Source organism: Gopherus evgoodei, chromosome 2 (genome assembly GCF_007399415.2).
Source record: "Gopherus evgoodei ecotype Sinaloan lineage chromosome 2, rGopEvg1_v1.p, whole genome shotgun sequence".
Classification (NCBI taxonomy): domain Eukaryota; kingdom Metazoa; phylum Chordata; order Testudines; family Testudinidae; genus Gopherus; species Gopherus evgoodei.
Genome location: NC_044323.1, coordinates 129,362,293 through 129,380,874, shown reverse-complemented (window position 1 = coordinate 129,380,874; position 18,582 = coordinate 129,362,293). Strand labels below are relative to the sequence as shown.

Genomic DNA, 18,582 nt, shown 5'->3' with positions numbered 1-18,582 from the left:
ATTACATATTCAAATCAATGATTCCACAGAGTTTAAAATCATCAAATTTTGGTGTAGATCCATTTATAAGCCGACCCCCTGTTTTCAGAAAATAATAATAATAATAATTTGGTATTCCTATCTCAGCTTGTAATAATTATACCCCCAAAAAATTAGCACAAATGGCAGATTTTTTTAGGAAAGGCCTAGAATTAAACCAACAGGGTTTAAAGGCATGGATTAAAGATACTTTGCATGAATTAGTTGGGAAAACCTACTCAATATCAGCCAGTGTTATATGAGTATCTGCAAAGTATTGTTAGCCCATCACTTAAATATCAATATTCATAGAAAAGCTTGGAGGTGGAGGGAATTATTGTGACCAGAAATCCTGACAATATTTTTAATATTTATTCCTGTTTGCAACTTGTATCATATGTCATAAGGCAATGAAGAAAAATTCCCTTAAAAAACTTTCACGTAATACGTTCAACTAAATCTTGGCAATAAGATGTACATGATAAACAGTAGAACTAAATAAGTAACATTATGTGTACTGTATACGATAATATATATAATATTGTATACTATACAAATGCAGAAGTTTATTTTCAAAGTATACCGTTATTAAATTGGAGGAATGGAACTCCATGAGAATCTACTTGGTAATACTGCTACAAAGTGATGATTCACAGGTTCCATTTTGTTGTTGTTGTTGCTATAAAGGCTTTAAGTGCCATTCAAAAGATCAGTAGAAATTATCAAAAATTAAATGACTAGAGAATAGTAATTTAAAAAAAATTATTATCAATTGGCTGCTTTTAAGAGAGAATTTACTTAAGTTGAAATAACAGTAATCCAAAGAATCAGCAGTCTTCATACAGTATATACAGTAAAAATTGTCTAACAGTCTTTGTTTTGCAAAGGCACAGAGGCCACACATTTAGGTCCAGACATCCTGGAGATAGCGTTTTTCTTGTCGTAATGTAGCCAGGATTTTCATTGCTTCTAATTTGTCAACTCCAGCATCAGTGCTTAAAATGTCCACTAAAGTATCATTCACATCTTTAGCCATGTGCTTTGCATCTCTAGAAAAGACAGAGGAGAAAAAAAAGTACTTAGCAGATTTCTCCTTTCATCAACAGCCACAGATATAGGATGTTTTTGGAAACAAGCAATAATTTTTAAAATAAAGAAATGCAGAATTTATGTTGGCTTGTACCATAGACACTGATTGTTCATGTACTTGAGAGTGGTGGCAACAGTAATACCACAGACAGGTAAGACCTGAAGCTTTCAATACACTCAAATGTATGTGGAGCAGAGACTCAGATCCACATTTTAATTGGAAGAAAATAATTGCATTCTGCTGGATGTTTGTGGTTATGCTGCCCTCTCGTTGCACAGATACAGAAAGAATAAAAGCCCTAATGCTACTCACCACTTGGTAGTAGTAGTAGTAGTAGTAGTAGCTGTCATAACATTTCTTCCCAGATCTGGACCTTAGCGTCCAAAATATGGGTGTTAGCATGAAAACTTCCAAGCTTAGTTACCAGCTTGGACCTGGTAATTGCTGCCACCAGCCAGGAATTATACAGTGCCTAGCTCACTGTGGTCTCCCCGAAACCTTCCCAGGGGACCCCAAGACCCAGATTCCTTGAGTCTCACCACAAAGGGAAATAACCCACTTCCCTTCTCCCTCTTCCCCTCCAGGTGTTCCCTCCCTAGGTTCCTGGAGAGATATACAGATTCAAGCTCCGTGAATCAAAACAAAGGGATTCCACCCTCCCTGCTTCAAGTCCTTGAAACACAGGTACCGAGAGATCTAACCTCTCTACCCCCTCACCCAGAGGGTATGCGAAGTCAGGCTTAGTAAATCTAACACAAAGAGACTTTCCCCCTCCCTTCATTTCTAAGCCTTAACCAGTGAAAAACACTCAAACAGGTCTTAAAAAGAAAGCTTTATATAAAAAGAAAGAAAAAGGACATAAAATGGTCTCTGTATTAAGGTGACAATATAAAGGGTCAATTGCTTAAAGGAAAAAAAATGAATAAACAGCCTTATCCAAAAAGAATACAATTTAACACATTCCAGCAACTACACACATGTAAATACAAAAAAACCAATATAAACCTATTGTCTTACTATCCTTGTACTTACAACTTGGAAACAGAAGATTAGAAAGCCTGGAGATAGAAAAATCACTCTCAGAGCCGAGAGGGCACAGACCCAAGACAAAGAACAATGAACTCACACCCAAACTTCCCTCCACCCAGATTTGAAAAAGTCTTGTTTCCTGATTGGTCCTCTGGTCAGGTATTTCAGGTTACTGTTTGTTAACCCTTTTATAGGTGAAAGAGACATGACAGATAGCTAAGGTTTAATATAGCACTCTGATTGAGAGTTAAGTACCCAGTACAACACACATGCAAATAAAGTGGTTTTTCTGGTTTACTTTACATTTAAAAGATTAGCTAGAAAAAAAATGAATAAACAGCCTTATCCAAAAAGAATACAATTTAACACATTCCAGCAACTACACACAAGTAAATACAAAAAAAACAATATAAACCTATTGTCTTACTATCCTTGTACTTACAACTTGGAAACAGAAGATTAGAAAGCCTGGAGATAGAAAAATCACTCTCAGAGCCGAGAGGGCACAGACCCAAAACAAAGAACAACGAACTCACACCCAAACTTCCCTCCACCCAGATTTGAAAAAGTCTTGTTTCCTGATTGGTCCTCTGGTCAGGTGTTTCAGGTTACAGTTTGTTAACCCTTTTATAGGTGAAAGAGACATTAACCCTTAGCTATCTGTTTATGACAGTAGCAGCACAAGAAGCAGACTTCTGTTTTTGGAGGAGAAGCTACTGAGTTCTGGGCCTAATGCTACGTGTTCAAATAACTGTCTGTTTGTAAGTAATCAGGTATGCATTACAAACCTAGATGCTCCTAAAAATCCTGCACCTGCAAGTGTGTTAGATCTCCATACACAAAAACTCACACCATAAGGATGCTATTTCTACAGAAAACACTCTATAAAGTCCCACAAGGGCAGGAAAAGAGGGCTAATGGAATTCTCCAAGGGAAGATATCCTGGGGAGCTGTCTGCTTCACCTTACCTCCAAACTTACAGAATGCCAGCTGAAGGGCTATCATCACATACACATATGTATATATAATGAACTATGGAGGTATATCTTCCACCTTCACATGAGTGAGACCATTTGCTTGTAGCCTGTCCTACTTTAACTAGACAACACTATATGAACAAGAAACATTTCTGAACAATTATATGGTGAGAACAAGCAATGGAGTAGTGGAATGTCTGGCCATAATCTAAGAAAAAAAATAAGCTGTACAGGTGGATGATTAACATTATACCATAAAGTTAACACACTAAAAAACAGGAATATTTCAGTACAGTAGAACCTTAGAGTTACAAACACTAGAGTTATGGACTGACCAGTCAACCACAGACCTCATTTGGAATCGGAAGTACACAATCAGGCAGAAGCAGAGACAAGGCTAAAAAAGTACAGTACTGTGTTAAATGTAAACTACTAAAAAAAGTAAGGGAAAGCAGCATTTTTCTTTTTCATAGTAAAGTTTCAAAGGTGTATTAAGGCAATGTTCAGTTATAAACTTTTGAAAGAACAACCATAAAGTTTTGTTCAGAATTATGAACAACCTCCATTCCCAAGCTGTTGGTAACTCTGAGGTTCTACTGTATTGTAAATGCCAGTCATTTACTTGATGCTGCTGCAAGTCTTTAACATGTCTTCAACAATTTCAATTAAATGCTCCCTCTATTAGGCATTCAAACGCCAGTCTACTCACCCACATACATAGAAACAACCTCTCTCCTTCAGCAGGACTCTGGCAACCTCTTTAGCATAAAGTCGAATGTTGTCTTGCACATATTTCGTTGGTTTTTTTTCTCCTGCAGCTGGAGGGTCTCTTGAGAAACAAACCTTAAGATGAGTTAATGTGCCATTTTCAACAAAACTTCTGAGCTCATCTCTGAAAGACAATGCAAAACAGTAGAAATCAGTATCCCAAGCATAAATACAAGGCGCAACACAGAGCTCCAATACTACCTACAGAACCTGCCTGAATAAGTAGTCTCTGTCCTGATTTCGGCAGCCAAAAAACAGCCATGTCTCTCCAAACTTCCAGTCCATATGCTCTTCTTGGAGTTTCTGTCTAAATGCACAAGGGAAAAAAGACACATGTACACATAAATGTGTAAATCCAGTCTTTTATTCAGTCAGTACTGCAACTTTTACATTCACGGATCATCTAAACTCTGAGGACCCGATTCTCATTTGCACTAAGGCCCCTTTATGTTGGCAAAACAGCATAAAGGGGACTTCACTGTAAAACACTCAGCACTGACTTAACTCTGCTATCACTGAAATCTATGGGAGCTTTGCCACTGACTTCAAAGGGAGAGCAGTGAGGCCAACGCTGAGCCCTTTTGAAAATCCTTCCCATCAATCCTGAATAATGAAAGTGAAGGCTATCATCCTTAGTATCTTTCATTAGAAGCATCACACAAATATTTGGGGAGAAAAATCAGTTCAAGCCATTTTCAGCATACTGTATATCTATCATTTCCGACTTTATAGGCGTAATCTTGGCAATACTAAATCACGGGAGTTAGTTTTGCTGCTAGAAATAATACCAAAAATAGAGAACTCTTGGTTCTCTATCTGTGACTTTCTGTTTAACTTTCTGTTAGAAATATTTCATATAATCACTGCACAATTTGGCGTTGAAATTCTTTTAACTGTTTAAAGTGAGATATGGAAAGTATTTAAAGATCTAAAGAAATACTATAGGGATGAGAAATAAACAGCAAGTTTGTACAAATGGATTCAGTTAATAACGTAAGCACAGATCCAAAGTTTTACTCATCCCTTTAACATAGGCTATTTTAAAATGTGGATACCAGAACCCCCTCTCCCTCATCTTCTGACTTCTCCTAGTGAAAGAAAGGAATCAGGGAGCTCCCAAGACAGTCCATACTTGTTCCTACCATATCTAAAACCCTTCATTTGTTATACTCTCACACAATGACCACTTTTCTCTCCCCTTTACACCTTTCCAATGGCATTGTGGGACCCACCGCATCTGGCAGCATCTCTCAAGAGCCCCAGTTCCACTTTAGCCAAAGTTCCACCTGCTCTGGGGTAAGGCTTTGCCATAGCTGCCAAGTTAAAATGAATTCTTCAGGAGACATCTGCCATGGAACAAGAGACATGAGCTAGTTTCTGCCAGGAAACCTGCACAGTAGGATGCTTACTTGTGGGAAAAATTATAGTTTTGCTCCTTTCCCTGAACTTAACTCTCCCAAACTACTCCCCTTTGCCTACTTCTGTTCCCCTCCTAATTCATTCCCTCCCTGCTCTTTCTCTGATTATCAGCACCAGGAAGGCAACCTTCCAAGAGAGAAGCAGTAGAGGGCGCAATGGCAGCGGTTCGAAGGGAGGACACATGAGCCTCAGCAAAACCAGTTCTAAGTCCCATGGGGGGACTGGCTTGTGGATCTGAGAAGAAAATCTCTCCAGTCCCTTAAGAAAACGGACTGTCATCTCATGAGAGAACACGGTGGGTGGAAAGCTGAAATTGCTGCTCAACGCACCTCGATAGATGAAAGGGGCAAGCCTTGTTGTTTTAGATGAAGCAAGTAGTGCAAGACAGACTGGAGAATGAATCAGAGAAAGGTTGGGATGTGCATATCAAAAAGCGTTTCCACTTGGCCAGGTAGGTAGCCCTACTGCAGCGTTTCTCAAATGCTGCCACCAGGAGGAGGTTTTCTTGCAGCTAGAGTCTCCTGGGCAATGACTTTTTTTGGGGGTGAGGGGTGGGGAGAGAAGAGGAGAGTGTACCTTCCCCAGGGCCACCAGCTGGGGTTGGACCCTGACCCCTTGTGGAGCCACAGTCAATCAGTGAGGACCAGTCAATCAATGAGTTCCCACCTTCCCAAGGACACTGAGGCTCCAGCTTGGAGCTTCAGCCCTGGGGTGGCGGGCGGCAGGCTTCAGACAACGGGTTTTGAGCTCCAGCCCTGAACTCGAGCCACATGGCAGCGACTGCTGGCCCTTGGCTCACCACCACGCCTGCATCGCCCCTGGCCCCTACTGCCTCCCTACCCACCTCCCCATCCAGGGCTTAATTTGTCCTCTGGTTTGCCAAGGTTGAGTAACTCTGTTGTGAAAACTGATACTTGTATGTTTGTTAATATCATTTTTCACAGCCTTCCAACTAGCTAGTAAGCCTGTTGTGAAAAGTGATATTAACAAATATTACTTTTCATAGCAGCAGACTTACTAGCTAGCAAGTCTTAAAAATAAAGCAACCAAAAAAGCAAAAGAAACAACAAAAAAAGACAAGAACGTGCAAAGCACCACATTTGTGTTTCTGTTCTGTTTAGATCCATTAAAAAAAAGAGACAACTGCACATTAGCTTTATTACTGAGTCCGCAAAAAGAAACTCTACATAAATAAATTATGATGATTTGGACATGTATATTTATGTGTTTCTCCTAAAGTTAATTAAGTATTTTAGGAAAAACTGTCAGAGTGGCCACCAACAAAAGCTGGTGGCTGCACTCTGAGGCTACCAAAAAAAATGTTATGAGAACCCCTGCCCTAGTGGATGGCTTCCTACTACTTAGCAGGACCTGGTGAATTTCTTCAAAACAGACCTGCTTCTCGGATTTCAGCCATGTAACATCCATTCACTTAGGTAAAGGGAGATAAGGTTTGGGTGGAGTAACCGGCCGTGGTCTTGTGAGATCAGGTCTGGATGGAGCAGAAGCGGGGTTGCTATTGATGGATATAGTAGTGTGCCAAACCACGGCTGGTGTGGCCACACTAGGGTGTTAAGAATAACTCTCGCCTTGTCCCATTTGATTTTCAGGAGGACATTGTGAACTAGAGGAACTGGGGGAAATGCATAGAACAGGAGTTCTGTCCATGGAACTAGGAAGGCTTCAGAGAGGGAGCCTGTGCTGTGCCCCCACAGTGAGCAAAACTAATGGCATTTCCTGTTCTGCTTGGTCATGAACAGATCTATCTGGGGAGACCCCCACCTTTGGAGGATGAAGCTCATGACCTCCGGATGAGGGGACCACTTGTGGTGAGAGGAAAAGAATCTGCTGAGGTCCTCCACAAGTGTATTCCAGGCTCTCGGAAGATGTGAAGGCTTGAGGTGGATGGAGTGCTTCATGCAGGTTTCATAAACAGATGGCCATCTGACACAGGGTGGAGGCTACCTGTTGAATAAACTTTCCTTCCAAACAGGTCCAGCTTTCTTGCATCCTTTTGTTTGGGGGTAGCACTTGTCTGGCCCTCCTGTTGGCCACTGACTCAATGAGGGACCTTGGAGGAGGGTGGGAGTATGGGTACTCGTACCTGTTGGCTAGCACATAAAATTTCTTTTCAGCACTCTTTGAGGTGGGGAGCAGAGAAGAAGCAGTTTGCCATAGGGTCTTGACTGGACCCATTACTGCAAGTTATGGGCAAGTTAGGAGTTGCTGCAGCCAGGATGTCAATAAGGCTGTGGGATGATTCCTTAAACTCCTCAATCTCTATCCCCAGGTTAGCTGCTATCAGTTTCAGAAGCTACTAATGGGTCCTGAAGTTGTCCTGCAGAAGTGACCTACTCAGCTCTGAGATGGACATCTGGGTTGGAGGGTCTTCCTCCTTTTCCTCAGCCCCAATAATGTTGATGGGAGCCACATCCTGAACATTGGTACTGGGGTTGGTACAGGAGTTGGGGCAGAGCAGGGAGGAGCAGTAGCCAGCCTCTTGGAAGCCACCGAAGGAGCTCAGTGGGAGCGGTGACCTGATGCCTTCCAGTAAGGCCATTGCACAGACCACTGTTCACTTGGCCAGGCACTGTGGGGCTGACCAGTACTGACCAACATCTGGAGGCTGTCACACTCCAATGGCCTCCTCCCTCAAGGGGTTCCCTGGGGAAGGCAGATCAGCACTGTATATTGCTAATGCTGTTGCAAGCATTGCAGAGCATTTTGGGAAGGGTCAAAGGTGTGAGTGAGTGTGGAATGGAAGATTTGCATTGGGGGAATGGGGGAGTTGCATTGTATGTAAGACAGCAGTATGACTGCTCAGAGCTCCAGTATGAAACTGCAGAAAAACCTGAGAGTCTCTGGTTTAGAAGTGTGAGCAACAAGGGTGATGTCATGGTGGGAGTCTGCTATAGACCACCAGACCAGGGGGATGAGGTGGACGAGGCTTTCTTCTGGCAACTAGCAGAAGTTACTAGATCGCAGGCCCTGGTTCTCATGGGAGACTTTAATCACTCTGATATCTGCTGGGAGAGCAATACAGTAGTGCACAGACAATCCAGGAAGTTTTTGGAAAGTGTAGGGGACAATTTCCTGGTCCAAGTGCTGGAGGAACCAACTAGGGCCAGAGCTCTTCTTGACCTACTGTTCACAAACAGAGAAGAGTTAGTAGGGGAAGAAAAAGTGGATGGGAACCTGGGAGGCAGTGACCATGAGATGGTAGAGTTCAGGATCCTGACACAAGGAAGAAAGGAAAGCAGCAGAATACAGACTCTGGACTTCAGAAAAGCAGACTTTGACTCCCTCAGGGAGCTGATGGGCAGGATCCCCTGGGAAAATAACATGACGGGGAAAGAAGTCCAGAAGAGCTGGCTGTATTTTAAAGAATCCTTATTGAGGTTGCAGGAAAAAAACATCCTGATGTGTAGGAAGAATAGTAAATACGGCAGGCGACCAGCTTGCTTAATGGTGTAATCCTTGCTGATCTTAAACATAAAAAAGAAGCTTACAAGAAGTCAAAGCTTGGACAAATGACGAGGGAGGAGTATAAAAATACTGCCCAGGCATGCAGGACTGAAATCAGGAAGGCCAAATCAGATTTGGAGTTGCAGTTAGCAAGAGATGTTAAGAGTAACAAGAAGGGTTTCCTCAGCTATGTTAGCAACAAGAAGAAAGTCAAGGAAAGTGTGGGCCCCTTACTGAATGAGGGAGGGAATCTAGTGACAGAGGATATAGAAAAAGCTAATGTACTCAATGCTTTTTTTTGCCTCTGTCTTCACAAACAAGGTCAGCTCCCAGACTGCTGCACTGAGCAGTACAGTATGGGGAGAAGGCGACCAGCTCTCTGTGGAGAAAGAAGTGGTTCAAGACTATTTAGAAAAACCAGACAAGCACAAGTCCATGGGGCTGGATGCGCTGCATCTGAGGGTGCTAAAGGAGTTGGCGGATGTGATTACAGAGCCATTGGCCATTATTTTTGAAAACTCATGGCAAACGGGGGAGGTCCCGGATGACTGGAAAAAGGCTATTGTAGTGCCCATCTTTAAAAAAAGGGAAGGAGGATCCGGGGAACTACAGGCCAGTTAGACTCACCTCAGTCCCTGGAAAAATCATGGAGCAGATCCTCAAGGAATCAATTCTGAAGCACTTAGAGGAGAGGAAAGTGATCAGGAACAGTCAGCATGGATTCACCAAGGGCAAGTCATGCCTGACTAACCTAATTGCCTTCTATGAGGAGATAACTGGCTCTGTGGATGAGGGGAAAGCAGTGGATGTGTTATTCCTTGACTTTAGCAAAGCTTTTGACACCGTCTCCCACAGTATTCTTTCCAGCAAGTTAAAGAAGTATGGGCTGGATGATTGGACTATAAGGTGGACAGAAAGCTGGCTAGATCGTTGGGCTCAACGAGTAGTGATCAATGGCTCCATGTCTAGTTGGCAGCCGGTTTCAAGTGGAATGCCCCAGGGGTTGGTCTTGGGGCCTGTTTTGTTCAATATCTTCATTAATGATCTGGAGGATGGCGTGGAATGCACTCTCAGCAAGTTTGCAGATGACACTAAACTTGCAGGAGTGGTAGATACGCTGGAGGGTAGAGATAGGATACAGAGGGACCTAGACAAATTAGAGGACTGGGCCAAAAGAAACCTGATGAGGTTCAACAAGGACAAGTGCAGAGTCCTGCACTTAGGACGGAAGAATCCCATTCACTGTTACAGACTAGGGACCGAATGGCTAGAAAGTAGTTCTGCAGAAAAGGACCTAGGGGTTACAGTGGACGAGATGCTGGATATGAGTCAACAGTGTGCCCTTGTTGCCAAGAAGGCTAATGGCATTTTGGGCTGTATAAGCAGGGGCATAGCCAGCAGATCGAGGGATGAGATCATGCTCCTCTATTCGACATTGGTGAGGCCTCATCTGGAGTACTGTTTCCAGTATTACAAGAAGGATGTGGAAAAATTGGAGAGAGTCCAGCAAAGGGCAACAAAAATGGCGAGAGGGCTGGAGCATGTGACTTATGAGGAGAGGCTGAGGGAACTGAGATTGTTTAGTCTGCAGAAGAGAAGAATGAGGGGGGATTTGATAGCTGCTTTCAACTGCCTGAAAGGGAGTTCCAAAGAGCTTGGATCTAGACTGTTCTCAGTGGTACCCGATGACAGAACAAGGAGTAATGGTCTCATGTTGCAGTGGGGGAGGTTTAGGTTGGATATTAAGAAAAACTTTTTCACTCAGAGAGTGGTGAAGCACTGAAATGGGTTACCTAGGGAGGTGGTGGAATCTCCTTCCTTAGAGGTTTTTAAGGTCAGGCTTGACAAAGCCCTGGCTGGGATGATTTAGTTGGGGATTGGTCCTGCTTTGAGCAGGGGGTTGGACTAGATGACCTCCTGAGGTCCCTTCCAACCCTGATATTCTATGATTCCCTTGCAGGGAGCAAGAAGCCAAAAGGGGGAAGAAGGAAAAGAGCAGAGAACAGGTTAATTCGACACTCCAGCTTGCTCAGTCAAAAGGTAAAGCACCAACTCTGGCCCAAGGCTGCAGCTCATAGACGACGCTCAGCTGCCTGCCAAGAAAGAGGGGGGCCTGGATTCCCGCCCCCTGCTGACCAGCTGTGAGAAAGGAGAATTCAGCTAAACAGACAGACCTGCGGAGGCAACCCAAAATAAACGAGACAGTGAAGGCCAACATGAGGGAAAACAAAGTCCTGCTGGTATGTCTGGAGCCAATGTGTTTTGGAATAGTTGGAGACCACAGAAGGCCATTTTGGACTAGTACAGAGCACCGGAAACAGAGGTCATAGAACGAAACACCCCCAAAGGAACCCTGGACCCAGGACAGAACTCCCATTCACCATTCCCCCTCTTCTTCTTATGTTACACCCAGGCTTGGCCAGCCATAGGTAGAGCGTGTGAGAGTATGAAAGTGGGTTAGGGCTTGGGGCACTAACGCTTTCTTCCTTCCTCTGAGTGACTCGGGGAGCACCCATCACTCTCCCTGTTATTTTATTATCTTATTAATAAAGCTTTAAAATTTAATCCTTGGTGTGTTTCGTCATCTCCTCCCCAAACAATCCTGTGGCCTCAGCATGATCACCTGACACCTCAGGTAGATTGGTAACAGAAATGTCACAAGGTGCATAGAATGGGTACTGGGGGTGGCCCTTTGGCTGGATATTGGGTACCACCTCAGACTCAAAATCTCCCCAAGGTGACCACAGAGGAGCGGTACCCCTGTGTTCGTCTCCACTCGGTGTCAAGGATCTGGAGACCGGTGGTGGAACAGAGATAGTCACGAAGAGGGTATCAGGCATGGTTTGCGCCCCATGCTCCCTCCTGCTCAGTGTCATCAGAGATGGCAGCTGTCCCAACAGAGTTGGTGGAACTGGGAGTGTCAAATAAAGTCCCTGGTCGCTGCAAAGGCCTCAGTGGTTGATAGTACGGTCAATCTGCTGGTGCCACAGTGGCTTCTGGGTGTCAGGAGAGGCTTCCTCACCAGACCTGAAACTCTGTGCAGAGCTGATCATAGTGTTGTGGGACCATGGATGGAGAAGTGGCCTGGCCCAGGTCACATTCCATTGCCTTTGCCATGTTTGCCCTTCTTCTGCACTAGTGAGCGCCCTTTGTCAGCGGGTTGCTTTTTGTGTTTCTTCCACAGCACCAGAGATGGGGAATGGTACCAGGCAGTGTGCGGCGCTGGAGGAGTAATTCGTACTGAGGTTGAAGTGCTCAGTGCAGAACTGGAATGGTTTGGATGCTTCCATTAGGATAGCCTTCAGTCTTATCTCTCTTTTCCATTTTTGTAAGGGGTCTAAAGTCCTGACAAATATGGCACTGGTCTGTCATGTGAATTTTTCCCAAACACTCCAGACAACTGGAGTGTGGGTCACTAATAGATATAGGTTTGCCACAGGAGGCAAAAGGTTTGAAGCCCAGGGACTGGGGCATGCCCAGCCTCGGGGGCAAAAGCAGAATGCATTTGATTTAAATCACTAGTCAGGAAGACTCAATTTAATCATGGATTTTTACATAAAAGTGCATTCTTGTTGGTTGTTATAAAAAACGGTTACCTACCTTCTTGTAACTGTTCTTCAAGATGTGTTGTTCATGTCTATTCCACATTCGGTGTGCACGCACCGCGTGCATGAGCGTCGGAAACTTTTCCCTTAGTGACTGCCATTGTGCCACTAAGGAGGTGCCTCCCACCAGTCCCACTGTGCCATGCATATATACCCCCGCTGGCACAACCCCCTCCAGTTCCTTCTTGCCGGTGACTCCAACAGAGGGGCAGGAGGGCGGATGGTGGAATGGACGTGAACAACAGATCTCGAAGAACAACAGTTACTAGAAAGTAGGTAACCGTTTTTTCTTCTTCGTGTCCTTGTTCACATCCATTCCACATTAGATTAATCACAAGCTTACCTTTGCAGGAGGGTAGAAGTCATGGAAGAACTGATTGGAGGACCGCCCTGCCAACTGCTGCATCCTGCTGCATCCTGCTGGTTGACCGCGTAGTGGGTTGTAAAGGTATGCACTGACGACCAGGTGGCTGCCCTGCAGATCTCCTGGATTGGGACCTGTGCCAGGAAAGCCACGGAAGCTGCTTGCGCCCCAGTTGAGAGGCCGTGACTGCAGAGGCTGGAACACCTGCGACGTCATAACACGCTTGAATGCAGTCCGCAATCTACGACAAGATTTGCTGCGCTGACACCAGGAGGCCTCTCATCCTCTCAGCTATGGCCACAAACAGCTGGATTTACGAAATGGCTTGGTGTGTGCCAAATATAATGCCAACGCTTGATGGATGTCCAGGGTGTGCAGGCTGCGGTGACTCGGGGCCACATGGGGTTTGGAAAAAAACACCGGTAGACAAATGTCTTGACCCAGATGGAATTATGAGACCACCTATGGGAGGAACTTGGGGTGTGGCCGGAGCTGCATTTTATCTCTATGAAACACTGTGTATGGTGGCTCTGAGGTGAGTGCCCTCAGCTCAGATATCTTTCTGGCCGAGGTGATAGCCACCAGGAATGCCAACTTCCAGGAAATGTGGAGGAGGGAGCAGGTAGCAAGGGACTTGAACAGGGGCCCCATGAACTCAGACAGGACTAACTTGATATTCCATGGACGGACTAGAGGGGCGTGAGTACAGTAACACCCTCTCCAGACCTTTAAGGAACCGCCCCATCATTGGGTTGGAGAACACTGAGCCCCCTGAAAACACTGGATAGAAGGCAGAGATGGCCGCCAGGTGCACTCTGATGGAGGATGGGGCCAGCCCTTGCTGCTTGAGGTGAAATAGGTACTCTAGGATGGCGGCACCAGGGCCTGGTGTGGCTGCTGCTGTTGTGGCCCACACCAGCACAAAACCTCTTCCACTTGGCCAAGTAAGTTGCCCTGGTAGAGGGCTTCCTACTACCAAGTAGAACCTGGTGCATAGGCAGGGAGCACTGGCTCTCCAAAGCATTTAGCCACAGAGCTTCCACACTGTCAGATGGAGCGATTGCAGGTCAGGGTGGAGAAGCCACCCTCTGTCCTGCATGATGAGGTCCCGGTGTAGGGACAGGGTTAATGGGGCTTCCACTGACAGCTCCAGGAGTGTTGTGAACCAGTGTTGGTGGGGCCACGTTGGAGCGATGAGGATGACTGTCGCCCTGGCCCTGCGCACCTTGAGCAGGACCCTGTGCACCAGCAGGATCGGGGGAAAAGCGTATTTCAAGTCCCCTCCCCACGGGATCGCGAACACGTTGGCCACTGACCCCGGGCTGCGACCTTGGAACAAGCAGAACTGCGGGCACTGGGCATTGCCCTGGGTGGCGAACAGGTCTACCCAGGAAAACCCCCAACTTGTGCAAGAGCAAATGCATGACGTCTGCTCTGAGCATCCACTCGTGCATGTGGTACGACCTGCTGAGGTACTCCGCCAGTTCGTTCCGCTCCCTAGGGAGATACGATGCCTTGAGGTGAATGGTGTGGGGTATGCAAAAGTCCCAGAGGAGGAGAGACTCATGGCAGAGTGAGGAGGAACGGGCTCCACCCTGCTTGTTTATATAAAACATGGCGGTAGTGTTGTCTGTCAGAACTGTCATGCTGTGGCCACTCAGAGTGGCGTGAAAGGTCTGGCAGGTTAAACGAACAGCCCTGAGCTCCTTTACATTGATATGGAGTGACCGCTCTACTCCCAACCACAAGCCCTGAGTCCTCAGGTTCCCCAGGTGAACATCCCATCCGAGATCTGACGCGTCCATCACAAGCATCAGGTCCGGCTGTTGTGCAGCAAAGGGGATGCCCTCGCAAACCATGGACTGGGACCGCCATCGAAGCAAGGAGCCCAGCACGTCCCCCGGGGCTGTCACTACCAAGTCCAGGGTGTCCCCGCCTGGCCGGTGTACACGGGCGAGCCAAGCCTGCAGAGTCCTGAGTCTTAGTCTGGCATGCTTGACTACATGCGTGCATGCTGTCATGTGGCCCAGCAACTGCAGGCAACATCTGGCCATTGTAGGGGGGAACTGGCACAGGGAGTTCACTGCTTGCTGGATGGCCAGGAATCGTGATTCCAGCAGGCTTGCCCTTGCCTGTACCGCCCCTATGAATTCCACTCTCTGTGTTGGAACGAGAGTGGACTTGGGGATGCTGACCAGGAGCCCCAGCTTGCGGAATAGTCTTAGGGTCACCTGCATGTGGGTACGAACTTCCTCTTCAGACCAATTCGCCAGGAGCCAGTCATTGAGGTACGGGTAAAGCCGAATCCTCTGCCTCCATAAGAAGGCTGCCACTACCGCCATGCATTTTGTGAACACCCGTGTGCTGTGGCTAGGCCAAACAGGAGAACCGTGAACTGGTAATGGTCCTGGCTCACGGTGAAATGCAGGAATCTGCGACGTGCTGGGTGGATGGTGATATGAAAGTACGCATCCTTCATGTCGAGGGCAGCGTACCAGTCCCCTGGATCCAGGGAAGGGATGATGGTGCCCAGAGAGACCATACAGAACTGGGCCTTGACCAGGAACTTGTTGAGCCTGCGCAGGTCTAGAATGGGACGAAGGCCCCCTTTGGTCTTGGGAATGAAGAAGTAGCAGTAGTAGAGCCCTTTCCCCCTTAGGTCTAAGGGCACTAGCTGTAGCACCCCCGCCTCTAGGAGCGAGTGAATCTTCTTTTCTAGGTGGTGCTTGTGAGAAGGGTCCCTGAAGAGGGACGGGGAAGGGGAGTGAGGGGTAGGGAGGGAGGAAAACTGCAGCATGTACCCGCTTTGCACTGTGTGCAACACCCAACGGTCCAACATAATGCTGGACCACGCACAGGAGAAACGGGACAGGCAGTTCAGGAAACAAGCAGACAGATCTAGTGATTGAACTGGTATGCTGTCCTCGAGTGCACCTTCAAACGCCTGGCTTAGGGCCTGGCTGTGATTTGTGTTGGCCTTGGCTGTGGTCCGGCCTAAAAGAGACTTGTTATTGCACCACCTTCTGTTACCTCCGCCTCGCCTGCAGTAAGGCTCATGCCTAGGCCGAGGCTGGTAGTAGCGCTGAGGGGGAGGCTGTGGCTTGAAGGGCTTCCTCTGAGTTGCCAGGGTGTGCATACCCAGCAACTTGAGAGTAGCCCTTGAGTCTTTGAGGCTATGTAGCTTTGCGTCTGTCTGGTCTGAAAAGAGTCCGGACCCTTCAAAGGGGAGGTCCTGAAGCGAATTCTGGACCTCAGGTGGCAGGCCTGATTCCTGAAGCCACACCGATTGCCGCATGACCACGCCAAACACAATTGTCCTGGCTGCTGCATCAGCTGAATCCAAGGACACCTGGAGAGAGGTCTTTGCTACGGCCTTGCCTTTGTCCACCAGGGCCGTGAACTCCTGTTGGGAACCCTGCAGGAGGTTGTCCTTAAACTTCCCTACTGCCGCCCAGGAGTTGAAGTTATGCCTGTTGAGGATGGCCTGTTGGTTAGCAATCCTCAACTGGAGCCCCCCTGACAAATACACCTTCGTGCCGAACAGGTCCAGGCATTTCGCTTCCTTGGTCTTAGGGGCCGGGGCCTGCTGCCCACGGTGCTCTTTCTCGTTCACCGCTGAGACTACCAGGGAACATGGGTTTGGGTTGGGAACAAGAACTCATATCCCTTTGATGGGACAAAGTACTTTGCTCCACACCTTTGGCTGTTGGCGCACTGGAGGCCAGGGTCTGCCATATAGTCTTATAGTTTGACTGGATGGTCTTAATGAGCAGGAGCGCTATTCTGGATGGACCTTCTGGGCTCAGAATGTCCACCATGGGGTCCTCCTGCTCAACTACCTCCTGAGCATGCAACCCCAAGTTATGGGCAACTTTATGCAACAGCTCTTGGTGGGTTCTGTGGTCTATTGGCAGGGGCCCGGATACCACTGTGCCTGCCACTGTTTCATCCAGGGATGATGAGGTCAGCAGCTGCTCAGCTTCCTCCTGCTGGTCTTCCTGGTCCCCCTCCGTCAAGGGAGGTGCTTCCAGATCGGGCTGGGGCAGATGACCTTGGGGCGGCACCGGACTTGGTGCTGGTCTCTCTGGTCTCTCACTCGACAAAGATGTAGGTGGTCTAGACACTGCAGCTTCCCGCATGGACAAACGTCGGTGTGAGGACTGGGACCGCTGCACCAAGTAGCTGGCCATGGAGGGAGCCGCTTGCTGCTGGTGGTAGGCCCAAAGGGTCCAGAAGGGCCAGTGTCCTGGCGGCTCCCTTCGGGGGTGCCAACCAGCCTGGTGTTCCCTGTTGCCCGGTAACCATACTGGCCTGAGTTGGCGCCGGACTCTGGCAAAGCCGAATGCGAAGGCCTGGCGGTGCCATCAATCTGTGCCAGCGGGAGGTTGGCGAGCGGCTTCTTGCCGACTGGGAACGGGACCAGTACTGCTGGGACCAGTGTCTTCTGGGAACCTTCGGCGACAACTGGCTCATCTCCTCCTGGTGCTGGCTCCTTCCCCCAATTCTGCACGTTGAGTCACCTCCAGTACCAGGAATTCCCTCTGAGTCAGGGGTAATTGGGAGTCCACGGACTCGGAGCTCTACCTGGACCAACGTCAGAAGCAATGTCGGGACGGTGTCCTTGAACAGCGCACCACTGCTGGCTTTCCCCTCAATGGCACCCTGGGCATGGATGCAGGAGGCTTCTCCCTGGCTGGGAGGGGGCTTGCCGCCGATAACCCGATGAGGTCCTTTGCTGCCTCAAAGGTGTCAGGCGTGGAGGGCTGATCTATTACTCCCTTGAGCCCGTCATCTGCACTGAGCTCACTTACAGCTGGACTTGGTGGGACTTGTGGCGCCGGTACCATCAATGACGGTGCCAGTACAGCATTCATCAAGCTCTTCCCGATGCCCAGGTCCTTAAATGGTGCCTGTCTCCTTTGTGGGGAATGTCCGTGCCCTTCCTTTCATTTAGCCTTGGGCCGCACCGGGGAGGATGAGCGGTGCAAGGGCCTACTTTGGCGCTCCAAGGCCAACGGCTTGCGGTGCTTCCGCACCAGGTCTCTTGGTGACTCTGGAGCACTCCGCACCAAGGAGGCTAGAGCCGGCTTTGGGTGCTCTGGGCCCAATGGCTACAGCACAGCCTCCACTGCTTCAAACAAAAGTCTCTCTCTTTCTTTCTTCTAGGCTTAAACACCCTGCAAATCTTACACTGCTCTGTTTGGTGTGCATCCCCCAGGCAACGTAGACAGGAGTTGTGGGGGTCACTACCTGGCATAGGCATGCGGCATGTGGCGCAAACCTTAAACCCGTGGGCCTGCGGCATGCCCTGCTGCCCGGGACGGGCTGGAAGCCTCCAAGCACCTAATCTATTAAGTATCCACAACAAGTGAATGCTAACTAACTGATAACAGCTATGTAACTCTAATGCTAAGGGACTGTTTCTCGTACAAGAACAAGAGGTTGTTCCAACGCCGCCATGGATGGTAAGAAAGAACTGGAGGGGGTTCGGCCAGCGGGGGTATATATGCACAGCGCAGCGGTGCCACTAAGGGGAGGCCCCCCACCAGCCCTACGGGAGCCGCTAAGGGAAAAGTTTCCGAGGCTTGTGCACACAGCGCATGCACACCAAATGTAGAATGGACGTGAACAAGCACTAGAAAGAGAAAATACATATTCTTCATAACTCAGAGACAGATTTAGGTTTCATTTTTAGAAGGTACACACTACTATACATTTTTAAAGTGACTTATTTTGAAAACGTTTCAGATTATTTTTACAGCTATATCAGAAAATTAATGATTGGTTATTTCATTTACGAAAGGTAACTGAAGCAGATACTTATCAAGTCACCGGGAGGTGAACTAT

The 18,582-nt window shown here is 47.6% G+C and overlaps 1 protein-coding gene across 4 annotated transcripts in view; it reads right to left on the bottom strand.

The window, feature by feature from the left end:
- Nucleotides 1-795: 795 nt before the first annotated feature.
- The window catches only part of MTRR (5-methyltetrahydrofolate-homocysteine methyltransferase reductase), a 146,397-nt gene continuing 128,610 nt past the window's right edge, over nt 796-18,582 (bottom strand). For all 4 annotated transcript variants that reach the window (XM_030551684.1, XM_030551686.1, XM_030551683.1 and 1 more), the window contains 3 exons: nt 4,097-4,189; nt 3,824-4,006; nt 796-1,067 (listed from right to left, as the gene is read on the bottom strand). In XM_030551684.1, the coding sequence (XP_030407544.1) occupies nt 923-1,067; nt 3,824-4,006; nt 4,097-4,189 (421 nt within the window). In that variant the 3' untranslated portion in view covers nt 796-922. The remainder of the gene's footprint in view (nt 1,068-3,823; nt 4,007-4,096; nt 4,190-18,582) is intronic.